At 51.1% G+C, this 26,023-nt stretch overlaps 1 protein-coding gene across 1 annotated transcript; it reads left to right on the forward strand.

The window, feature by feature from the left end:
• The first annotated feature begins 247 nt into the window (after positions 1-247).
• FOXL2 (forkhead box L2) lies at positions 248-2,987 on the forward strand. The gene has a single exon (XM_020900309.2). It carries the CDS (start codon positions 523-525, stop codon positions 1,654-1,656), a length of 1,134 nt encoding a protein of 377 aa, XP_020755968.2. The 5' UTR covers positions 248-522; the 3' UTR covers positions 1,657-2,987.
• The last annotated feature ends 23,036 nt before the right edge of the window (positions 2,988-26,023 follow it).

Genomic DNA, 26,023 nt, shown 5'->3' on the forward strand with positions numbered 1-26,023 from the left:
TTACAAAAAAGTGACTTGGAGATGAACTCTCCCGTGCGCGACTGGCCGCCCCGCTATAGGGGCGAAGGCGCCTGACGCAAGCGGAACTCGGTGGAGCCCATACGAATCAGAACAGAGCGAGGCTCCTGGCGCTCTGGAAACTCCAGGAGGCAGCTCCGCCAGAGACGCGGGTCGTGTCTCGGGAAACCGGAGGGTGGGGGGAGGGGAAGAGCGCAGAAAAGAAAACCCACCGAGGCGGGGACTGGCCTGGGCGGGGAGGGGCGGCGGAGCCGGAGCCCCTCTCTGTTAGGCGGACTCCCCATGGCCAGAGACTAAGCTCCACTCCCGCCGGCCGCTCCCTTGGGGAAGGGAAAGAAGAGGAGAGAGGAGCGAGAGGCCGCCAGCGAGAGCGCGGGCGGCATACGCGAGTCTGCAGAAGTTTGAGAATCGGCCGTGAACGGACTTGTGCGCCCGGATTCTTTGCCGCGCCAGCGCCAGCGGAAAAGAGCAGGGATTGCCCGGCCGCGGCGCGCCGGCTTTGTCATGATGGCCAGCTACCCCGAGCCCGAGGACGCCTCGGGGGCCCTGCTGGCCCCGGAGACCGGCCGCGCAGCCAAGGAGTCCGAGGCGCCGCCGCCGCCCAGCCCGGGCAAGGGCGGCGGCGGCGGTGCGGGAACAGCACCGGAGAAGCCGGACCCGGCGCAGAAGCCCCCATACTCGTATGTGGCACTCATCGCCATGGCGATCCGCGAGAGCGCCGAGAAGAGGCTCACGCTGTCCGGCATCTACCAGTACATTATAGCCAAGTTCCCGTTCTACGAGAAGAATAAGAAGGGCTGGCAGAATAGCATCCGCCACAACCTCAGCCTCAACGAGTGCTTCATCAAGGTGCCGCGCGAGGGCGGCGGCGAGCGCAAGGGCAACTACTGGACGCTGGACCCGGCCTGCGAGGATATGTTCGAGAAGGGCAACTACCGGCGCCGCCGCCGCATGAAGCGGCCCTTCCGGCCGCCGCCCGCGCACTTCCAGCCGGGCAAGGGGCTCTTTGGGGCCGGAGGCGCTGCGGGTGGCTGCGGCGTGGCGGGCGCAGGGGCAGACGGCTACGGCTACCTGGCGCCCCCCAAGTACCTGCAGTCCGGCTTCCTCAACAACTCGTGGCCGCTACCGCAGCCGCCTTCGCCCATGCCCTACGCCTCCTGCCAGATGGCGGCGGCCGCCGCGGCGGCTGCAGCGGCCGCGGCGGCCGCGGGCCCGGGCAGCCCCGGCGCGGCCGCGGTGGTCAAGGGGCTGGCGGGCCCGGCCGCCTCGTACGGGCCGTACTCGCGCGTGCAAAGCATGGCGCTGCCTCCCGGCGTAGTGAACTCGTACAACGGTCTGGGAGGCCCGCCCGCCGCGCCTCCGCCGCCGCCGCACCCCCACTCACACCCGCACGCACACCATCTGCACGCGGCCGCCGCACCCCCGCCGGCCCCGCCGCACCACGGGGCCGCCGCGCCGCCCCCGGGCCAGCTCAGCCCAGCCAGTCCGGCCACCGCCGCGCCCCCGGCGCCCGCGCCCACCAACGCACCCGGCCTGCAGTTCGCCTGCGCCCGGCAGCCCGAGCTCGCCATGATGCATTGCTCTTACTGGGACCACGACAGCAAGACCGGCGCGCTGCACTCGCGCCTCGACCTCTGAGAGTCCAGCGCACGAAGGCTGCGAGGATGCAGGGACGCGCGACGCCCGCCTTGGCCGCCGCAGCCGGCCAGACCGCGCGCCCGCTGGGGCCCCCTGAGCCAGCGCCCACCGCCCCTCTGCGCCTCCTAGCTCTCCTCAGCTCCTCTTGCTCCTCTTTGTCTCCGCTTCTCCCCCTGTGTCCGCCTCCCTGCCCTCTTTGCCCTTTCGTTCCCCTGGCCTGCAGGCCGCCTCTCCACGCGTTTTCCGCAGGCCTAGTCTTCTCCGGGCGCCCCAGCGTCGGGGCTGGACACCCGTCGCCAAAGTTCACGGCGGAGAGGAAGTGTCCGGGGCCGAGGTGCAGCCGGGCGTCGGCAGCGCAGACCTCCTGGCCTTTTCTCACAGGTCGGTGCACTCGCACTCGGCTCTCTCCGCCGGGCTGCCGCGCCATCCTTGGCTAGAAGCGACGGCATGGGCCGGCAACAAGACCCGCGCCGCCCGAGAAAGGGACAAATGGGTGTTCGCTCCTCATACCCTTTTGGAGCTATTCAGAAGCCCCTTCCTGGGGCCCACTGGGCAGGGCGGGGGTTGGGCTGGATCAGGGAGCCGGGTCTGCCTCGCTCGGCGGCCTGTGCCCGGGTTTACACAGCATCCCGGCTCGGAGAGAGACTGCGTTTCCTCCGCTCTCCATCCCGGCGCTTGGGGCCCCTTCAGGCCCGGGCGGCTGGCTCATGTTTTGCTAAAAAGATCGCGAGGGCTATTTTAGATAATATCAAAAAATAATTTTTAAACGAAAAAAATTCACCGGAAAACCGGCGAAACATTGTGGCCTTGGAGTTTGCTAAAGCGAAACATGAAAATCTTTTGCAGGAGATTTGAAGAATTCCTGTCGGGCCTTCAAAAAGCTATGTTCAGAGAGGTAGGAGTATATGCCCCGTATCAGATGGTTTCCTCTACAAATTATAGAGTATTTCACCCCTCAACCTATGCTTTTTTAAAAAATCGAAAACAAATTTCCCCTTATCTTCCGATGCCAGCCTTGAGCGCGGGGAGATCACTGTCTGCCTGGCGGAAGCTGCAGGGTCGACTCATCCCCTCCCTGATTTTTGTTTTCCAAATGTCTTGCTTCTCCCACTTTGGGCAAGAGAAATGTGAAACCCGGCAGCAGTCGGACCAGGCGGGCTTGTGGCTCCGAGCCTGCCGGCCCACAACTCTAGACCTGGTTTTTTTGTAGTGTGTCGTTCGGAGGACCAAATTTTTCTAGAAAGAACTAGAGCACTTTTGTTGTTTTGTTGTTTGTTTGTTGTTGTTTTGTCTTGTCAATTCTCGAATAAATTTTTTGTTCTTTCTTTTAACACGGACTTACATTATTTACATCGCGCCTAAGTTTGTTCTGCAGCTAGTTAAAACAGGGAGATTTTTTTTAAAAATGTATCCTTTCTCAGATAAACGAGGGTTGAGGACGGCCGGAGTGGGGGCCCTTTGTGGTTGTTGCTGCTGCTTTGTTTTCCCGGAATTGTTTGTTTTGTGTGTCATCGCTGGCTTGTTGCTGCGGCTGTTTCACGTCATGGGAGAGACTTTATCTGCCGTGGTTCTTTCACAAGGCCCACTATAGGTAGGATTTGTTCTATTTTTGCATCTATGCAAGTTTGAACTTTATCTCTTACACAGCCATGCTAGGTGTATGGGTCATGTTTGTATTATATTGTCTTTATGTTATTCAATTTTTCCAGTTATATCTAACAGAAGAGTTTATTCCAAATAGATAAAATCCTCGTTGTGGTCATGCTCTGTAAGCTGCAGACCTCTGTACAAATGTAATGAGTGACTGGTTGCCTTATTTTTAATAGTCAGAATTCATTTACCTTGACATATGTTTAAGAAATATGGGGATATGAAAGAGAGGTAGCTATAGAAATTTAATCTTTTCTCTCTCTTTTTCTTTACTGAGACTCTTCGAATAATGAATTAAGACTGGCACTTCTGTGCAGGCACACAGGCAGGCGTTTGACTGGATTTCAGGCTGCTAGGGGGATGAGAGGTGGTCAGCGGTGAGTTCTCTGGTGGGATGACAAGTATTATCCTGCTCTCGCCCCCTCTGCGGTTCAGCTTGAGCGGGACCCGGCGCCCAGCCACATGTTGCTCTCTGCCCCCGACTCAGCCTGTACAGCAGTAGCCACAGATCTAGGCCAACCAGTAACCTGGGAGGGGCTGCCGGCATCTTCCTTGGGCATCCTGGGGAGGCTGGAAGGTGGAGGATGAAGCTGTGGGGCTTCTGAAAGGCATCACGCTGAGACCAGGACTGGAGCCTGCCAGGACCAGGAGGACCAGAGCACACTGCAAATATGACCCAGCCAGCTGGGGCAGGCAAGAAGCCCAAGAGGCTGGTCAGACTTGGTGTCAGGGTTTCTGGCAACCTGTTGCAATTTTGTCTGGCTGACTAAGGTAAGTAGCAGAAAAGAAAGTAGACTGCTGCATGCTTGTCTTTGCTTTTTGTGGTGTGAACGATCTCATGGGCAGTTGTATAGTCTATACCTCCTATAAATGAGTGTGTATACGGTGTAAGTCGTGTCCTGGTTACAGGGAGGGAGGTGTCTAAGTCTGACACTCACCTTCGGAGAAGGCATGAATTTTAGGCATTGTACTAATCATATCACTAATTCAGGGAATGCTTCCTGGGACCACAGCGTGTGTTGCATTCATAAGTCATTGGTAACATGTGCAGTTATGTTCTTGGTATGTAATCTTGGTTTGCTGAATGAAAACAGAGTACACACAGAGCCTTTGCTTTAGCCGGTTGAGACTCTCTGTTCCAAGACTGACTCCCAGCACCCCAAAACTGCTATTCCAAGCAGAGAAAACAGAGGCGGGAAATCTGGGTAGAGCCCCTGGTGAGATGGGAAAGTTGTCCTAGGCCAGCACTGGAGGACAGACCCTCTCTCATTTCCCCAAGAACTGAAAAGCAAGAGGCACCCATGACTAGGGAAAGAGCAGTAGCCTCTTCCAGTTTGGAGGATGAGATGAAGGAATCAGGGAGGGATTCCTGGTCTACACAGGGATTGGAGGAGTTGAGAGAAAGAAGCCAAATCATACCCCACTTCCCCATGGATGCCCGCAGGAAGACATCTGTCTCTAATTCCAGCCCCAGGAGTTTCTGCAAAACTCTGTAGTTTGGTCATTTCCCCCCAGTGTTACAAGTTCGGGGCAATGGTTGACTTTCTTCATCTCTCATTTCCTTTCTTTCCTCTCCCTCTTTGCACTTTTTTGTTTCTGTTAGAGAAGATGATCTAAGGAATTCCCTAAGCAAGGACAAAAGTATTTAAGAGCGTTCTTGGTGCGTAGCAATTATGCCTTAGCATATACAGTCTGGTTTAGATGGCCAGACCACGTGGGTATATGTATATATGTCTGCCAGAGTATATTGTAAATACTACGTAAATAGTTTGATACAAATACGCTGCCAATTTCAGCATGTCCTGGATAATAAGTTGCTACACATGGCCTTGAATGAGGAGTACATGTGTACTTGTATGCATGTAAATATCCTCACACTCAGCACTGACAAGATGAGCCCCCCCCCCCACATTTACACACAAATTCATGGTCAATCCCACACCCTAGAACTGCTCTGCCAGAGTACTTGGGTTCTGGTGGGGAGTGTCCTGTTCTCAGAGGGACCTGGGAGAAGTCTTTTCCAGTGCAGTATATGTACCAAAGGACTGTAAGGTGAGGACCTAAGGGATTCCCTGAGATGGCCCTGCACCCTACTCTAGAGGCTGTTCTGGACCTGTTTCCTCCTTTACTAAATAAGCATTCACTGCTGTGCATCCTGGCTTTAGGTGGGCAGGAGGCCCAAGACCTTTCACCTTAGGGTTAGATGCCCTAGGGTCCTTGTCAGGGCATCTAACCTTCCTAGGCTAGAGCTACAGATTGGGAAGAGCCCCCTGGTGGTGGGTGGAAACCAGGGGCAGACCAGGGCTTCTTGGAGCCACAGGGGCAGGAGAGGATGGGCCAGGAAATTGGGTCAGACCCAACACCATCTGCCTGTGAATAAGCTCTTCCCTTAATGGAGCTTTGGAGTACTGGAACTGCTGAGCCAGGCTCATGGTCTCCAGGAGCGGGTCAGGGGCCAGGAAGTGGCTTGGTCAGGCTCAGGAGTCCTGCAGCGCTCCCACTCTGTAAGCTGATGGTGACTATACCGTCTCTGTCTTGCTGCCTCTACAGGTCAGCCCCTACTTCTGGGAGTAGCCTGTGGAACCTGTAGGAAGAGATGGGCCCAGGAGCCTTCACCTCTCTTCTGTGGTGGGGACCAGAGGCCTGGAGTGGTTGGAAAGGGTCTTCATGGCCCCAAGTGTGTGTTAAGGAGTGCCAGAAGTGAAGGATTCTCGAAACCAAGTGGTCTGATTGGCTTTCTGCTTTCTGGAGAGAGGGCTCTACTGTGTCACAAGAGTGTCTGGGCCCCAGAAACCCCAAATCTTGTTTACATTTAAGGAATCTGGGGTCCTGAGAAGAGAAGGGGCCAGCCAGAGGTCACCCAGCTGTCTGTGGGACAAATAGCCTCAGAAATTTTAAGGAGAGACCTGAGAGTTTCGAGCCCAGTTCAGCCCTGCTGACTGTGTTGGAGAGCTAAGTGGATAAAGGGGAAGCCAGCCAGAGGAGAAGGAAGCACAGGGTTGGATCTGAGCCGTGGACTGACTGTACTCTGGAAACTTCTGTTCTGCCAGCTGTTTGCTGCCCAGGCTCCAGCTCGGTGGTAAGCTCTCACAAACCTGTCCTGGGACCAGGTCACCCCAGGGAAGTGCAGGATGAGGCTGTTCAGCCTGGAAGGACTAGTGTGGAGGCCACTGACTTCTTTTAATAACTGTAGGATGTTAGCCAAAAAATAATAATAATTCTTAATTTCAGTTTTCTCATCTGTAAAATAGAAAAAATATATATACCTTGCAGGGTTATTAAAATAATTAAATGTTCTACTGTCAAAGCGCCCAGTTTACAGTAGATGGTCAATATGGTTTTCCTTCCCCTACTGAAAGAAGAAGGAAAGAAAGAATGTATGGAGAAAAGGAAGAAAAGGAGAGGGGAGGAGGAGGGAGGGAGGGAGGAAGAAAGGAAAAGCCTTAGGTAGTAACTCTGTGGGGTCTGACCTTCAAACGAAGCGGCTATGGCCACCCAATTGTGCCCCAAGAGCCGATCGGGGCCACCGATCACTTTCCCGCGGCGGGGCTTCGCGGACTGCTTCCACCCTGACCCAGCCCCTTAACCCTAGGTCTGAGCTGCGTACTGTTGCAGGGAATACCCGAGTCCTGGGGGCACAGACCGAGAGCCCAGTTCAGGGCTACCCCAACCTCCCTCTCGCTTCTCCTAAGGCGCTTTTCGATGCATGAGGTTTTCTCTGAGAAAGGCCCGCTGACCTGCGAAATGACACTGACTCAGGCGCTTGGGTCCGGACACAGCCGCCACTCTCAAGATCTGGGGGAGACGCCTCCCGCCCTCAGGCACCTCCCTCTGGAACGCGAGGCTGTTAGAAATTTTCTCCCTTTTTTCAGAAAAACAATACGTAGCCACCTGGCGGGAGCTGACGAAGCTCAGCTTGCGGGAGAGGGTGCCCTCGGTCTTTACGGAGAAACGGGAAACCTGAGGGTAAACGCAGGAAGCGGGTTGGTCGAGCTTCGGCGGGCAGACACGCTGCCCGCAGGTGGCAGCGAGGACCGCATGGTGCGGCGGCTCCGCACACCCACCCGGGCGCCGGAGCCTCCTGTTTGCGGGCCTGGTGGCGGCGCTGCAAGCGCGGATAGTCAGGAGGGATCTGGCTCCACCTAGCAGTTCGAAACCAAATTCGGGGAGAAGGGTTAGGCCCATCCGACCTCAGGATGCTACCGACGGCAGAGCCGGCAGGGGAAGCGCAGGAGGCCCTGATGGTCCCCGGAGGTGGTGAAGCGCACCCGGCATTGGCCGCCAGAGTCCCCGCCACGCCGGGAGACCGACTCCGCTTCTCCACGTTAGGAGCACAACCTGACCTCTCGTCCTTACTAATGGCCCTATCAAACCGAATAAAATAAAACCTTTCCCAAATTCTCCACGTAAAGTATTCTTATGCAGAGGAAGAAAAGGACAGGATCCCGGGAATCTTAATGGACGAGCAGGGAAGGGGAATGTGCTTCTTGCTTTTTTGTTTGTTTCTAGGGAGAAAGAAGGAAATTCGACACATATTTTTAAAAGTCTCCCCGCAACAAGTCCTAAAAGTCTGAGTGTGAACAGAGTCAGGAAACCGAGCCCCCGCCCGCAGTGACACTGGGCCTTTGTCTTCTTTCCTGAAGCCCCTATGACTGCTGACCGCGCCAAGATAAAGGCCGGGTCAGAGCCCTGTGGAATCCCGAGGGAGGGGGCCGCGGGGCCGTCCACTGGCCACTTCCAACAGGCCAGCCTTGCTGGAATGGGGCTACTCGGCCAGGGGCTGCTCCCCAACCCCCAGGCCCAACTGAGGCACGGACCCGCGTTTCTCAACTTGCCCGGCGTCTTCAGCCACTAAATTTCCTGGATCCAGCCCCACCAGCATTAGGTTTTCCTACTTAAGGACTTCAGGAGCGAGGTGAGGGCCATGCCCGCTCCGCACCCTGACGGACTTCTCCTGACTTGATCCTCTGGAGTGGACTTACGAGCAACTTCTGCTGTATCTCTGGCGCTTGCGGCCGCTGGGCTCGACTGACCAACAGGATCCGAACCCGTGCCCTGCCTTCGCGGCGGGGCCTCTGTGCCACTCTCTCAGATCTGTGCAGACCTCCTCTAGCTCTTGGCCTCAAATTTTCTGCGTCATGCCCTCCTGTCGGCGGAACGGGTCTGCGGTGGTGCCGGGAGAGCGTTTGTGACCTTATCCTACCGCTCTCTCTGTGGTTTGAAATGTGGGTCGCAGAGGAGCTCAAGCCGCGGCGGTACTGACTTTGCAAGGCGGCAGCCTCTGGCATTCCAGGGTACTTGCCCGGGGCCCTTTCTCCGCAGACACACGCAGGTGATGGAAGTGCCGCACAGCTTAGAACTTATCCTAAGAAAGAAGGGGAAGATGAGCCCGGCGACTGCATGAGCAGATGGAGGGGTCTCCATCAGCCTCGCTGAGCGCCTCCCACGAACACCAGGTTGTGCCCTGGGGCCCCCAGCCAGCGCTGCAGCCGCATGTTTTCCCAAGCTGATGACGAATCTTCGATTCCCCTCCCTTCATGATGGCTTGTGGAGTAGGGACCTGGGCCGCCTTCCCAGAGCCGAATGGAAGATCCGGGCCCCACTTTTATCTTCCTCAGAGACGCGACCTGGAGAGGAAAAGGAAAGGCGACAGACCAGAGAAGTGAGGTCCCCCGGCTTCGCGTGCTGGAGCGCCCTCCACCTCTTCCTTCTCTCCACCCTTGCTCCCTCCAGCCGACTCGGGGATCCTGGTCCTTATCGAAACTGGAGCTGGCCAGCGGCCGTCTGATGAGAGATAAAGGAGTTCGGCGGCGCCGAAGCGCTGACCGGATCCGGGCTTTCTCGCACCCAGGAGCAGCACCTGAGATCCTACTTCCCCAGGTGGCACTGACTCAGTTTGAGAGAAACGGTCAGCTGAACAGTGTGCACATTCTGCCCTCTGACACAAACAGTAGCGTCTGCATGCGGAATGTGCATAGACACATCTATGCGAGAGAATCCTGTATCTGTGCGCATGTACATGCACACGTGTGTGCATCTGAGCCTAGAGAGACAGACACATCTACACACGTGTGATATACCTGTGCATATATCTGAACACTCATCTTGCCTCTGTCCTGTTCGCGAGCTGTATAGACGCTGACGGAGCCGGCTGCTGGTGAGCGGCAATTATACCTCACATTTACACAGGCATTGACGGTTTCTAATCTCGATTTTTACAACTCAGGCGGAGAATACTGTCCTTCCGAATTTTCAATGGGGAAACAAGCCCAGGCAAGTTAATGGGTGCCGTTTTCACACAGACCCTGAGACCCCCGGACCAGCCAAAGACCTGGCCAGTTTGTTAAAGGTGGATGTGTTTGCTAGACGCTCACCAAGGTTGGCCTGTTTAGCTCACTAAGCTACCCCCAGGCCCGGCTGGCCTTGGCCCTTGGCCAGGCTTCCCGAGAAACCCACCGCGCCGGGTGTCTGGTCTCAATTCGTTTGATGATAAGCGCGCTCTGCCGGAGCTCGGTGACCCCGGTGTCCAGGGCAGGGGAGCTTAGGGCTCGCCGGAGTGCCGCGGAAGAGCGCCGAAGATTCCAGGACTGTGACCGCCCACGCCCAGCTGGGTCCCCAAAGCCTGGCGGGCCTACGTCCTCACGACAGCCACGACAGGCAAATGCGCGATCCTTTCACCCCAGCCGCAAGCCCAGGAGCCCTGAGTTGTGCCAGAGCAGGGACAGTAACGAACGAATTCTGCTGTCTCAAATCTCCGGGCCCTGCAAAGCCCGGAGCCCACCATGCCCATTTTACAGAAGTGATTAGTCGGAGGCAAGAAAGGTACAGTAAGTTGCCCCAAATTCAACAGCCGAGAAGTGGCCGGGATCGGAGCGGGAAAACCCCAGTCAGCTGAGTCTGGATCCTAAACTGCGGCTCCTCTGCCTCCAACCCGGATCGCCAGGTCCCTCCTTGCGCCGTCTCCTGCGCGCGGTTCGGTGTCGCCCGGCTCTTAGCCTCTGATTTCCCTCACCAAGGACGCGAAGACTATTCTAGCTCTCACCCACATCACTAAAAAGGTTCCTACACGCTTGTAACGTGTTGTTTATATAGCAACATCTCTGTGTGTGTCGGGCTTTGCCTCTTCTCCTGGGTTATCTGGTTTCCCGGCTCCAAGCCTTCGCACTCCTGAGACTGGAGTTGTCCGAGGGCTGCAGCTTGACCACATCTCTCCGGGTGCCCTTGGGCCCCGGAGCCCGGCTCCGGCAGGCTGAGGTCGCTGGGCTCTGGGCTCCAAGGCCGCCCGCACCCCACCGAGCCGGGGCGCTGGCAGGGAGCCTGCGGCGTGGCGAGGTCGCCCGGGGGCCTCACAGCCTCGAGGCTGCCCTCTGCTGGCCTTAAACGACATAATCGCCGCTTCCCTCGGCGGCCCCGGAGCCGAGCAGACGAGAGGGTTTCGCACAAGACAAGACAACCCCACAGCGCCGAGTGGGTGACACCACTCTCGCCGGATCCCGGGAGTGGCCGACGCGCCTCCAACCACTGCCGGTACCTCTCAGTTTCTGGTCCCTGCTCCCTGCTGGCACTGGACACTGCGTGCTCCAAGCCGGAGCAGCTCAGAAAGCCAAAGCTCTGTGGTGGCAATCTAACTGACCTGGGGTTTCTGCCGGGATCCCCAACTCACCGGAGAGTGGGGCGGGACGCCACAACTTACAGGCGCCCACCAGGCGCGTCACAGCAGGCCATTGGCGGACTCCGAAGAGAACCCCAGACTGTGCTCAGGCTCCTTTATTTTCGGCATCATGGCATTCATTAGCACCCCTGGGTCAAGACCCAGAAAACACTGCCCTCCACTCCGCTCGACTTTCAGCTCCACTAGATGGTCGCCCTGGCGCCTCGCTACCTCTATCTCTCGCAGTACATTCGTCTCCTCAACCAGATTAGGGGTGCTTCAAAGATCCGCAAGGACCGGTCCCCAGCCTATACAGTTCGCGGCCTTGCCTGGAGTCTGCCGAGTGGAGACGGAGCCGAGCAGCCATCCTTACTCTTGAAAATAAGCCCTGGGCAGTGCGGTGGGAAGATCTTCCGCCTGCTGAAATCCAAGGTGGGATAAAAATTATTCAGTAATCATACCTGTGCCCTTCCAGTGCTACATATCAGGACTTTGCATTTTTTTCTGTCATTTATAAAGCTAATGCAGATTAAAGAAAATTGAGAAAAAGAACAAAAATTACAGTGGTCGCACCCCTCCTCCACTGTTTAACCACAGTTATTATTTTGATGACTTTCCTCTGATCTTCTATTTTAATAAATCTAATTTACATAATTACAAGAATATATTTAATATGGAATTTGCCATTTTGTATACTACTTCTTTTTACCTTTCACTACGAGGGTTTCTCCACATCTGATCCTTTGAAAGATGATTTCAATGAATGTTTAATAATCCATCATATAGGTGAGCCAAAATCTTTTAATATAACAGCACTAATCCACTTTGTTTCAGGTCTAGGAAACACACTCTCTTGGTCATTAAATATAAAATCAATAGTTGATTTTAAAAAAATCTTGAGTCCTTTGCTAGCCCAAAAAGGAGTGTTGTGGTCCCACTCTCAGGGCACAAAGGATCCACCCAGAAATTTGAAATTGCCTTGAGCTGGGAGAGAGCTTTCCACACCCTGCTGACAGCTATTCCCCTCTGCCAGAGACCAGTGGAGCTGGGGTGCTGGTTGAAATGTCCTGAAAGAAAACAGGGATGAGGAATGTGCCTGAAAAGCTGCCCTGGACTGCTTCTAGGACCAAAGTGCTGAATCCCCAGCTAGCACTCAAGAAGGCAGCTGAGACCTGGGTTTCTGTGTGCAGTATATTATAACAGGAGTCAAACATGCATTTATCTGGATCCTGGGTCTTCCCTTAGAAGCTGTGTGACCTCATAAAAACTGTTCAACCTCTCTGAACTTCATTCAAAAAATTGCAATAATAATGCTACCACACTGAGATTTTTTTTAAGTATTCCACTAAATGATTACTTCATTTAGCCTGGTACCTGAACCAAGAAATTCTCAATGCATAATAGCTACTGCCTCTGCAGCTGCTGCTGCTGTTGCTTCTGGCATTTACTTTGGTCTCAGGGATCACTGCAGTTGCCCTCTCCCTCAACTCCTGACCCCACTGCTACTGTTAAACACAAGGCTGAATCCTGGCACTAAGCCGGGTCCAGGTTCTCAGGGCTGGAGTCATTTCCAGCACTCTGGTTGGGCTGCTCAGGACCTACTGACAATCAGGCCTGGGCTTGGGCTGTTTATACTAGAACCGTTAAAACAGGAAGATATGCAAACCCTTCATTCACAGGGATCCGGCTATTGTTGGGTCAGAAATGATATTTTTGTTTCTAAAATAAAAAGTACATTTGCTGCTTTACTCACACATACAAATGCTCTGTGTGTGTGTGTGTGTGTGTGTGTGTGTTGGTGGGGAGGGAGTTGTGTCTACAGGCAAAGTAAATGATCTAATTCATTTGACCAGTTCAACAAGCCTGAACTTCACTGGGTTCTATTCTATCCGTATAGAATCTTATCCATCCCTCAAACAAAATGACTTCAAAAGCCATCTCCCAGACATGATAGGGGGATACAACCTCCAATTAGAAAAGAGGTTAAAAGGGAATTTCATAAATTACATTAATTCAGTCAGCCTGATTCCAGTAGGTGCAAATACATATCAAAATCTCACAAAGAAAGATTTTAAAGGGCAGATTTCATGATCCTCTTCACACTGGGCAGCTTTTGCTTCTCTATGGCTGGTGCTTGGTGATCTATGTATGTGCATCTCTAAGTCATTTTCTCCAGGTGATTCTGATGAAGCCCATGGAGCCACATTATGGAACCACTGCTGTTCCCAATTGAATTGAAAGCTGAGGTTTCTCCTAGTGGACGCAGGAAAATACAGATTCCAAAGAATCTTCCATTGGGACCACATGGAGTTACAAAGAGCCTGATTCAAACACCGGATGTGTGTGTGTGTGTGTGTGTGAGAGAGAGAGAGTGTGTGTGTGTGTGTGTGTGTGTGTATGTGGTGGGAGTTGGGGGTGTGAATACATGTTTGTTTTTGTGTGCTTTTGTTGTACTGTTGCCTGTGCGTGTGTCGGGCCTCTTTGGTCATAAGTAACATAAGCCCACTAGAGCTGGCTTAAACCAAACAGAGGGGGTGGGGTGAGATTGTCAAAAAAGAGGCTGAGGTGATGGCATGAACCCAGGTAGATCTCCTGTACAGACTGACTTTTCTTGTTGCTCTGAACAGGCCTCTCCTCTGCTGTGTTCTAGGTAGGAGCCTAGTCATAGCTCAAATCTCTGAATCCCAATTCTCTTTTCCTTTGAAAGAGAGAGAAACTGGCCTACCAGGGTTGGGTCCTGTCAACTGGAACTGTTGGTGAGGGACGGGGTAGGGGGTGGGGGCATCTTATAGTTTTGGATGGTTCCTCCCTACAGGGAGAGAGCAGTCATGGTGCTCATTGTAGGCTAAGCAGACACCCCCAAAAGTCTAATTTGCTTCAGCTTGGCCCCTCCAACCACTCAGTCAGTAACTCAGGGCTTCTTGATGCTAGCTGCACTCCAAAAATCACCCGGGGAGCCTTAAAAAACATTGTGTCCAGGCTCCATATATGGGATGTAAGCAGGGCATCAGGATTTTTCAAAGCAACCCTGATTCCAACACACAACAGTGATAACTAAATAAGGAACCTAGAGGCAATTTAGACATTTCCTAAATACACAGTTTCAAAGTACAACTAATTAAGAGGAAAAGTATGAAAACCTAATGGGTTGCACATGGCTTATTTTCATCTAAATTGGAGACTGACATCCTAATCCCAATGTTAAATGCCATGATTATTCACATTTGACATTCTCTAAACCTCTTGGTGCAAATGTTATTACATTCCTAAAGAAACTTGCCTTTTCTGGAGATCCTGAGCAACAAAAACCAAAAGATGCCTCCCTGTGGCTTTGGTTGACCCCTGCCCCCCAAGGACTAACCTACCCTTTCTTTTCCAAGGTCTCCAGCTTGCTGGGGTAGTCCCAAAGCTCCCAGCACCAAAGCACACTAACCTTGCTGGCTCCCACCCAGGAGCCTCTGACACAGGAGACTAAAAAGGAAAGAACTTGCCTCCTTAGCCAAGCTGAAGGATGCTGATGAAAACCTTGTCCTAGGGAATTCCCTGATGGGCCAGTGGTTAAGACTTGGTGCTTTCACTACAGTGGGCCTGGGTTCAATCCCTGGGCCAGAAACTAAAATCCCACAAGGTGTGCAAGACGACCAAAAAGATACCAAACACCTTGTCCTAGTCCATGGAAAACTTGAGGAAGGTCTTCATTTTGTTTTGTTTCCCCTTCTGCTAAGTTTCCCTAAACAGTTAATCAGCTGAACAGCAAATATTTCATAAATCGCTATAATGTACAAAGCAGGGGAGGGGAAGGCATCACTCCCCAGACATTCTGTTGCTGGCAGAAGAGCAACAGTGACCCCTCTGGGCCTGGCCTTGCATGGATCCAAAGGAGTACATTAAAGGGTCCTTTCCAGCCCCTGCCTCCACCCCAACTAGGACTCAAGCACACCTAGAGGGTGAGGGATAGCAGGAAGGAGAAGGGAGCTGTCGTCCCTGGCTGTGTGCAAGAATGGGAGTGGGGAATGCTGCTCTTCCCATGCCTGAATCATCCTGAAGGCTGTTCCCTGCCCCAAGAACCAGACAGCACAGAGAGCAAGACCAAACTGCTTCTGAAAGCTGGAAAAGTAGTCAACACAAAGGCCAGTGACTGATGAAGGATGTACAGAGGATGGGGCTGAGCACACATACCATGACCACTTTGCAGCTACACTAAGGGCTTTGTTGCTGTTATTGTTTAGTCAATGTCACATCCAACTTTTTTGCAACCCCATGGACATGTAGCCTGCCTGGCTCCTCTGTCCATGGAATTTCCCAGGCAAGAATACTGGAGTGGGTTGCCATTTCCTTCTCCAGAGGATCTTCCCCACCCAGGGATTGAACCTGTGTCTCCTGCATTGGCAGGTGGATTCTTTACCACTGAGCCACCTGGGAAGCCGCTACACTAAGGGCTTCTCTCTCTCTCTCTCTTTAGTCACTAAGTCATGTCTGACTCTTGAAACCACATGGATTGTAGCCTGCCAGGCTCCTCTGTCCTTGGGGTTCTCCAGGCAAGAATATTGGAATGGGTTATCATTTCCTACACTAAGGGTTTAGAGATGCCAAATAAAGCCTAGTGTAATGGTTTTCAAAGTGTGGAACCCAGATCATCAGCATCACCCAGGACCTTATTGAAAAACCCATTAAATCAGCAACTCAGGGGTGGGAGGTGGGGGTGGGAAGCAATCCAAGTCCTCCAGGTGACTGTGGTGCACACTGGAGTTGGAGAATCAGTGGGGGTGTAGGCACTCTTCCCAGACATGGTAAGTCTAACTCTTCCAGGTCTCTCAATGGGTTCCATGAAGCCAGGCAGGACCTCAGAGATATCACCCCAGCAAGAATTACTGCTCCTGTCCTCTCCAGTACCCACCTGATCACCCCGCATACTCCACTCCTCCGCCGCCCCCCCCCCCCCACACACACACACTCCCTACTAGGAACCTCTGGCCCAGGCAGGACAACTCAGAGGCCAGGAACTTCTCTAGAGGCCAAGAAGCTGGAACAGAAGCATCACCCAGAGAAGCTGCCTAGAAAGCCAGAACTGGTATCAATTTTTTTCAGGCCTTTGGCAGTTACCCTGTGAGATGCCTTACCCTCACAGGCTGCTGGGAAATTCCAGCCAGGGAGCTTTGGAACCGGACTTGGTTGGTTCACTTTTGGACAGATGTCCTTTGAGCAGTTCCTGGATAGTTGACCCCCTGTAGACCTCTGGGGGACTCAGCCATCTGAATGCCATATTTGTCTGATGGTTCTTAAAGTGGTGTGCCTGGACGAGCAACACCAGCATTACCTGGGACGTGCAAATTCTCAAACCCCACCCTACCGCACCTAGGAATCTGAAATTGTGCGGTAGGGCTTGGCTACATGCTTTTTAACAAGCCCTCTGGAAGATTCTGGGACTCGCTAGCCCAAGTTGGAAGACCACTGGCCTGAGAGCGATTTCGGCTCAACCGGCAGCCCACCCAGAAGCAGGGTGCTCAAATGACATGAAGGATTCGGAGCCCCGTGGACCAGGATCCCCCTATCCCCATCCCCACCGCGGTGCAGGGGGCGAGTAGCCCCCCAGTGCACCGTCCCTGCGAAGCTTTGCGGGGTCGTAAGGCCCCACGGCCGCCGGCAGACGCCTTGCGGCTTGGAATGACGGCCGTGAGACTCCACTCTGACTTGTTTTGTTCCATTCCGGGAGGAATAATTTGTTTCGTATTGGAATCAAAGCGCCTCTTGCGGCGCTTCCGTTTTATCTCAGAGGCTCTCGGCCGGGGCGCGGCGGCTGCTTCGCATTAGGGCGGGCATGGTCCCCATTATGCGCTGAGCCCGTCCCGCCGAGGGTACTGACGCTGACCCGCCCCTGCGCCGCGACATTCAAAGACCCACCCTCTCCCCCGTTACAGATGGCCCCAGAGAGAAGTTGGAGCCGACCCTGGCTGTCCCAAGAGCTGGCCTCCGCTGCTTGGCTGCCCCGCGCCTGTAGCTACACCGTTACGGCACTCGGGCTCAGGCTGTGTGTTAGTCGCTTAGTCATGTCCGTCTCTTTGCGACCCCGTGGACTGTAGCCCGCCAGGCTTCCCCGTCCATGGGGATTCTACAGGCCAGAATACTGGAGTGGGTTGCCATTCCCTTCTCCAGGGGATCTTCCCAACCCAGGGATTGAACCTAGGTCTCCGGCATTCTGCGGGGGGGGGGGGGGGATTCTTTACCTTCTGAATCACCAGGGCTCAGGTCGCGGTCCAAAACTGCAGGTACAGGCCCCTCGCTCTTCAGTGGAAGTAAGTTCAAAGGGCTCTCAGATTTCGGACATGGGCCTAGCCAAAGTGTTCCCTGACGGGGGAAAGCATCACAGGGATTCCCTGGGTGGAGAGGAAAAGGTTTCCAGTTTACCTGTTTACACAGCACCTAAGCCCAGGCCCTACTCAGCTGCTCAAGGAAAACAGGTCGACCTGGTTTTCTCCTCCTCCTTTGGGTTCAGTTTTCCCTGATGGCTCAACTGGTAAAGAATACGCCTGCAATGCCAGAGACCTGGGTTCAATCCCTGGGTTGGGAAGATGCCCTAAAGAAGGGAAGAGCTACCCACTCCAGTATTCTTCTTCCTGAAGAAGGGAAGAGCTACCCACTCCAGTATTTCGGCCTGAAGAATTCCATGGACTATCCATGGGGTGTCAGAGTCGGACATGACTGAGCAACTTTCACTTAACAAACAGTATAGAACCTCACTGATGAGAAGATTAAGAAAGAAAAGCCACAATCAGTCCTCCTGCCTTAATATCCTCTGCAGACAAGGGGGACCCTGAAGCTTACCACCACCTACTCAAGAACGGATGGTAGCCGAATGAAGCGGTTGTGCCTGCCACATCCTGGTGTCCCCAGGGCGACAGAAGGTCTGTGCTGGGGGCCTGCCAGTGCTTGGGAAAGAGCCGGACACCCTGGCAACCAATCCTGTTCAACTTCACACTTCTTCTCTTTTTTTTTTTCACACACATTTCCTTTCATCTCATTTCTTTTTTTATTGCACACACAATATTCTAATAATCACGACAACTTTAAAATAGAATGGAAAGCCAACAGTCATCCAAAGTCTGACCACTAACAAATCAATTCTTTTCATTTTTCCATTTTGCTACACATTTCACAACTATTTAACAAGTGTGTGATATTCAGCCATGTGGATGTGGTCTAAATTATTTAACTCTGCCATTTAGGATGGGCCCAAGTTTTTCACCATTATAAAAAGAGAACACTGGTTGAAGAATAATAAAATAAAATAATAAAATGTATAAAGTATTTTAGTAACTTTTATGCAATTAGGCAATGGATTTTTTGCAGAGCATTTGAAAAGTTCAGAACGTTATAAAAATCAACTATTGGGAGTTCCCTGGTGGCCTAGTAGTTAGGATTCCAAGCTTTCACTGTCATGGCCTGGGTTCAATCCCTGGTCAAGGAACTAAGATCCCAAAAGATGGGGAGCTCGGCCAAAAAAATCAGTTGCAATTCCAACTCCCTTTTTGTTCATCAAGTTTTTCTCACCACTGAGCACATGTCCCTGTACTCCTACAACTTCACGCCCTTTCATTTGTCAGGTCTTGCTTTGTATTTAATGGCTGTTTGTCTTTTCCTAGTCTTTGATTGTAATGCTATTGAGGCAAAGATTATACCCTTTTCATCTCAATGATAATCATAAGAGCTAGTTTTTACTGGGTGTCCAGTCTGAGCCAGGGAGGCTGAACCCTAAAGAACTGACACTTTTGAATTGTGGTGCTAAAGAAGACTCTTGAGAGTCCCTTGGACTGCTAGGAGTTCAAGCCAGTCAATCCTAAAGGGAATCAACCCTGAATATTTACTGGAAGGGCTGATGCTGAAACTGAAGCTCCAATACTTTGGCCACCTGATGTGAAAAGCTGACTCATTGGAAAAGACCCTGATGCTGGGAAAGATTGAAGGCAAAAGGAGAAAGGGGAAGCAGAGGGTGAGATGGTTAGATAGCATCACCAACTCAATGAATATGAATTTTAGCAACCTCTGGGAGACAGTGGAGGACAGAGGAGCTTGGCGTGCTACAGTCCACGGGGTCACAAAGAGTTGTACATGACTTAGCAACTTAAAAAGCCTGTGCCAGACATAATACAACATTATCTTACTGAATTCCCATTCCTATATGTTATTTCCTTTTACTCTATGAAGAAAGGGAGGCTGAGCAAGATTAAATAATTTATGCAGGGTCACCCAGCTTGTAAATAGCAGCCCTGGGAGAGAAACTGACTTCACATTCATGCCCTTTCCATTGTATGAACTTAAGAGCAGAATTGTATTAGTAGACAGCTTCTAAAATCTTTACTGGTTCAGGATTATAGTAATCTGGTTGTTATTAATAATAACCTGTTGTATCTTTGCATCAATTACAATGTTTTTGGATTTTTTTTAAAAAAGAACTTTTACAATGAGGTCTTTGTTATCTCATGAAAGAGAAGACTCAGAGATTAGTGGCTCCTCGCTATGAGTAGCCACTCAAAGATTTGGGTATGAGTCCTGCTCCTTGTTATCTTTCTCCTTTGTAGACTGTAGCTGGTCCAAGCATCATGTTATTTTTAAAAGTCCATGGGAAAAGGAACCATTTCTTCCAGGTTCTTTCTTAGGAATCTGGACCACTTACCTAGAAACCCTCAGCAGACTCCCCACTCATCTCATGGGCCAGGACTGAGCCACATGCTTATTCCAATTTCCTGACAAAAACATGAGAGAGAAAAAAAAAAAAAAGATGAGAGCACTGTGACTGGCTCAGACTAACTGTGGTCTGCCCAGGAGTGGGGCCAGGGTCTCAGCAGTATCTGAGTTACCTGTATCACTAAAGAAAATTAGGATTCTTTGAAGAAGGAAGAGAGGGAGAGATGGCTGTTAGAAGGGCAGCTAACGCAATAATCTTAAAGGGAAATGTAGGACTTTCCTGGTGGTATAGTGGATAAGTATCCACCTGCCAATGCAGGGGATACAGGTTCAATCCCTAGTTCGGGAAGACCCCACACTCTGTAAAGCAACTAAAGCCCCTGTGCCACAACTACTGAAGCCTGTGGACCTACAGCTAGTGCTCGGTAACAAGAAAAGCCATTGCAATGAGAAGCCTGTGCACCGCAAAGAGGAGTAACCACCACCTGTCGCAACTAGAGAAAGCCCGGGTTATGCAGTGAAGATCCAATGCAACCAAATAAAAAACTAATTTTTTAAAAAGAAAAGAAAACACTGAAGGGGGGACTTTATCTTCCTCATTGTTTAAAAAAGGGAGAAGTATACATTAATATAAATTAATGTATGTGAGCTAAAGTGAAATTAATTTGAAAAGTTCCTCCCTCCACTTGGAATATTATTATCTCTTTTTAAATTTGTAAGTATTAACAAAGCAATTAAGCATAAATTGTCCAATGACTGTGTTTTAGTTAGACTGTGAAGTGACCAAGGAAAGAAAAGAGGTTCAGTTTTGTGGTCTTGAGACTGAACTGCTGTCCGGATCAGAGGTTCCACTGCTCTCTGGTCCTGTCTCTCTCCTCAGCTGCCTAATCTCTCCCAGCATCCCCACCACCGCCACTCTGGCTTCCTTTGCAAGTCCCTGTCCCTCTGCTTTATCAACTGCTCCCTTGGGCCACTGGTTTGCCTCCTGGATTTGGTGGCCACTCCCACTGCAAATTAACAGCCTCTCTTGAAAATTCCTACTCCCAATTTCCAAGAGAGTGACTGCTTGGGCTGCTCATCCTGTCAAGACAGCTACCTCAGAGGTTGCTGACCTGGCCAGCATCTGGAGTGACCACCGTGGGGTCACGAGCTACCCTAGGTCCAACTGGCTGACCAAGGAAGGAATCAGGGTCACTTGTTACAAAAACTGACTGCTCAGATCAGCACCTATGGGAAGGCCTCAGCCGTGGGGATGCAGGTGTGATGAGGTGTGGGTGGGATGGTGAGGCTGGGCACATCCCATTAGAAGGTTTGACCCTTGGAGTTCATTTTGCTTTTCTGTGGCCAAACCTACACTCTTGGTAAGTCAGCTCCTTATTCAAATCTGAGCACACAGTAGGTGCTCAAAAAATGCAAGTTGGTTGGTCTCCTCATCCCAAAGGGCCGTTATGTGCTGTGCTTAGGTCGCTCAGTCATGTCCAACTCTTTGCCACCCCATGGATTGTAGCCCACCAGGCTCCTCTGCCCACGGGATTCTCCAGGCAAGAATACTGGAGTGGGTTGCCATGCCCTCCTCCAGGGGATCTTCCCAACTCAGGGACTGAACCCAGGTCTCCCACATTGCAGGCAGATTCTTTACCATCTAAGCCACCAGGGAAGCCCAAGAGTACTGGAGTGTAACCTGTCCCTTCTCCAGGGGATCTTCCTGACCCAGGAATTGAACCGGGGTCTCCTGCATTGCAGGCAGATTCTTTACCAGCTGAGCTATCAGGGAAGGGGCTGTTAAAGGTCACTCTGTATCCAACTTTCATGTGCAGGCAAATGACCTGGGACTTGTTAAAAATGCAGATTTTAATTCGGAAAAGCAGCGGTGGGGCCTAAGCGCTGCATTTCTTACAGTCTCTTCTTCAGGCTCACAGGAGGCAGCTCCAGCATATCTAGGGCACAAAGTTGTAGATGACTTCAGGATTTCCTTTCAGCCCAGATATCTATGGTTTTAGGGCTATTAGCATGTACCCTCCCCACCTGCCAGGCTGCCTATGACCTGCCCCCATCAACCAGATACTTTCTCCTGCAGTACCTTCACTTGGGCACATCCTCTGCTAGGAATGCTCTCCCATGGTTCTATGAGCTCCAGTCTACCTCAGCACTACTGACATTCTGGACCAGGTAATTCTTGGTTGTGAAGTGCTGACCTATCTGCTGGAGGGTGTTAAGCAGCAGCCCTGGTCTCCACCCATTAGATGCCAAGAGTCCCCTTTCTCAGTTGTGACAATGAAAAATATCTCCGGGTACTGCCAAAGTCACCTCTGGTTGAGAAGCACTGACCTAAGACCTTGAATCAGAATCTACATTTTAACAGGGTCCCAAGTGATTCACATGTATGTCCACTCTCTCCTCTGAGCTCTCACAGTCCTTGCTCTCTGTGCCTCTCATTTGAAGGGTCCTCATCCCTCATCTCTACTTAGACCCCAGCATGACCCTCAATTGCTCCCAATGCAGGGATGCAGATGGGCCTGGATGTAGAACACACCTGAAATTTTGGTCCTTCCTGGCATTTGTTCTCCTTTCTCCTTCTAAGAGAACTTTGATTTTTCTGGGGGAGCCAACTCTCCCTCGCTCTCATTCCAGTAGTTCAGATGGAGCCATAAACACTTCCGTCTCCACTCTCATGGGAGGGCATGTATATTTCACCCCCCATCTCCCACAGGGGTTACTTCAATGGCAGACAAGTGACTTAAGGCAAGGATACCCAATTCCAGAAATGTGCGGGCACTGAGCGCAAAGAGAAGCTTTCTTTCCACCAAGACTGACAGCTCTAGAGAAGACATAAACCTGGAACTTATGAGGACACCCACCTGGAGAAAGTCTGCTTGAGAGTGAAACCAACACACTGGAAAGCAGAATAAACAGAAGAGACCGAATTCCAACCACATTGTTTTGAGTTCCTGGTTCAAGCCATACCTGAAGACTTGCAATGAGTTTTCAGTGACATAAACAAATAAATTTCTTTTAAAAACCAAGGAGGCAGCTTGAGTTGAGTTTCCATCAATTGTGAACCGCAGACTCATGACTAATATGTGACTAACAGCAGTTCAGTTCAGTTCAATTGCTCAGTCATGTCTGACTCTTTGCGACCCCATGAACCACAGCACGCCAGGCCTCCCTGTCCATCACCAACTCCTGGAGTTTACTCAAACTCATGTCCACTGAGTCAGTGATGCCATCCAACCATCTCATCCTCTGTTGTCCCCTTCTCCTCCTGCCCTCAATCTTTCCCAGCATCAGGGTCTTTTCAAATGAGTCTAACAGCAAACTCATAACTAATATGACCTAACTTTCTTAAGAGTTAGGTCATCATGAATGTATGGCAGGGTCCTATGGAACCATAGCCTGAGGCATAAGAGTCGTCCTCAGGAGGGTCCTAAGAGCCTAGAACAACAGGCAGCACTACATCTGTGCCCAGGTCACCAGGTCCAATGCAGAGCAAGCGAGGGGGCAACCTCCCACCTCTGCTGAGGTCGCTGTCTGGCTGCAAGGAGACCACAACTGTGTGGACCCCTGGATCCTCAAGGTCTGCAGCTTTGACAGGCTGGTTGATGCCCCCTGGACAGGAGAAGAGCCTCCCAGTCATCACAGACGCGGGCAGCAATGGCAGTGAAGAGTTGCCACTCTCAAGTGGTTTCTCTGGCAGCCAAATTCCACCAGGGGGCGGGGCAGACCTGAGTATAAGGTGAAAGCAATGTGTGAGCTCTCCTGAAATGTTGCCTGGCAACCCCAGCAACAAGAAAAACCAGCAGTTTTGCAGCAAGTCAAGGTCTTGCATCCTGCAGATGGAGAACGTAGTCATCCAAGTTGGAGTGAGAGCTGAGTACCCTTAGCTCCCACATACAGGAAAGTCTCCGTGACTCTAAGTTTCAGTAAGTTTCCCTGAAGGAGGCAGCAGACAGATGCTCAGAGGGGATGACCACAGGCTACATCTGTGACCTGGAAACAGGTTCCCAGCTTCACCAACATGGCAACAACAAAGCAAAGATGTCAGGCCCAAAGGGACCATGCAGCCTGGGAGAGCAAGCAATTTGGCGGTAACTTCTGAGAACTGATGTACCAAGACCCCGGACACTAGGCAAGGTGAGGGATTAGACAGAACTGAAGAGGACCACAGGTTGTGCTGTTTCTTTCACGCCTGAATTTGTGGAAGAGCATTCAGTTCTGTGTGGTCTCTGCCTGTTCAGGGCAAACTGCCAGGGAAAGAAAGGTCCCTGAGCACCTGAGCAGACTTGGGAAGGGGATCCCAGCAGAAGAGACCCTTAGAAGTGCAGTTTTCCCTTAAGCCAGGGCCCCTGTCCCTAGAGGCTTGGGTGTGAGGTCTGAAGCATCCTTTTTAGCTGGGATGGGGCAGTCATGATTCAGTCACTCAGTCTCTCTCCTGAGCAAAAGGGCAAGTGCCCCAACCTACAACTACTGAGGAAGCAGAAACCAAACTCCAGTAATAAATTAACAGGATGGTAGGAAACCTGCTCTGCACATGGAAGCATCAGAGGAAATTCTAGATTCAGAGGCTCTGAGATAGAAACCTTCTCATGCATCACTAAGCCCAACCCACTTAGGAAGCTAAAAGCCAAAGAAGGCAAGGGACTTGCCTAAGATCACACAGTGAGTTGGTGGCACAGCCAGGAGCCAAAACCAGGCCTCCCAGCCCCAGATCTGGGGCTCTATGCCCTATGATTCAAGACACCCCCTTCCCACACCAGGGAATCTCCATGTTTCAGAAGAAGAAAGAGACAACGCCATCTAACAGTTCTGGCTAAGGCTGGTTTCAGGCAATAAATAGCCAGTATTCAATTACATGGTAACAACAGTACGTATCATTAATTGATCACTAGTATTAGTCAGGATTCTTCAGCGAAATAGAACCAACAGGGAGAAAGAAGGAGAGGGAGGGAGAGAGATTGATTTTAAGGAATTGGGGGCTGGCAAATCTGAAATCCTGATATGCACAAGGCATGACAGCAGGCTGGAAATTTCAGCAGGAGCCCACACTGCAGTCTTCAGTCCAAAGACAGAATTGCTTCCTCTCAGGAGGACTTCATTCATTTCCCCCCAAGGCCTTCAACTGTTTCAAGGCCACTCAGACAATGAGAGGTAATCTGCTTTATGCAACGCTACTGATTCAAAGGTTGACTACATCTAAAAAATAACTTCATATCAACATCTAGACTGGTGTTGAACCAAAAAAATGGGTACCATCACCTAGACCATGACACATGAAACCAACCATCACAAGCACTTACTCTGTGCCAGGTACTCAGATATTTCAAACAACCCTATGAGACAGCCAGCATCATCCCCATCTCACAGAAGAAAAGCCAAGGGGTAAGCCCACAGGAAACTGTGGGCCATGCCTGGAACCCCAGTCTCCCTTCCTTGTTCACAGCTTCCCTCTACCTCATCGTTTCCTCTCAGTTGCTAGAGCACTAAAAGGTGCCTCTAGGCTTCAGGCTGTCAGTCACTGATGCACTTTAGAATCACTGGGGGAAACCACTTTAAAAACCAAATATACACACTACAATATGTAAAGCACATAAAAGAGAAGGACCTACTGTACAGCGCAGGGAACTACATTCAACATCTTATAATAACCTATAGTGGAAAAGAATCTGAAAAATAATTGGTATATATATCACATATGTGTATCACGAAATAAGAATTGAATCACTTTGCTGTACAGCTGAAACACTAAATCAACTACACTTCAATTTTAAAAAAGAAAATTAACTATACTCCAATAAAAAATTAATTAAGAAAGAGTTTTAGGGATTTCCCTGGTGGTCCAGTGGTTAAGAATCCAACTTGCAGTGAAGGGAACGCGGGTTCGATCCCTGATCAGGGAATTAAGATCCTACATGGCACACCCCAAAAATACTGAGCCTGTATGCCACAGCTTGAGAGCCCGTGTGTCACAATGAAAGATCTCATGTGATGCAGAGGAGATCCTGTGCCCTGCAACTAAGATCTGGTGCAGCAAAATAAAATTTTTAAAGAAAAAATTTTTAATTTTTAAATTATTTTTAAAAATTAGAAAAATTTCTCTAAAAAATTAGAAAAAAGAAACTGTGGAGATGCACTTATATTCCAGATTTCCTCTTCCGTTTCCCTGTTATGTGTATTTCTTAGTACCTCTGAGAGCTAATCATAAAAAAACAAAGTAAAAATAAATAATTTTTAAAAATTCAAAACAAACAAAACCAGAAAAAAAAAGTCAATGCTCAGACCCCATTCTGGTTCCATTGGCCAGAAGTGAGCCTGAGAACCAATATATTAATCCCTTCCTATTGGTTCTAATGTGCAGCAAGGCTGAGAATCCCTGTTCTAAAAGGTGTC

Source organism: Odocoileus virginianus, chromosome 4, assembly GCF_023699985.2.
Source record: "Odocoileus virginianus isolate 20LAN1187 ecotype Illinois chromosome 4, Ovbor_1.2, whole genome shotgun sequence".
Lineage (NCBI taxonomy): Eukaryota > Metazoa > Chordata > Mammalia > Artiodactyla > Cervidae > Odocoileus > Odocoileus virginianus.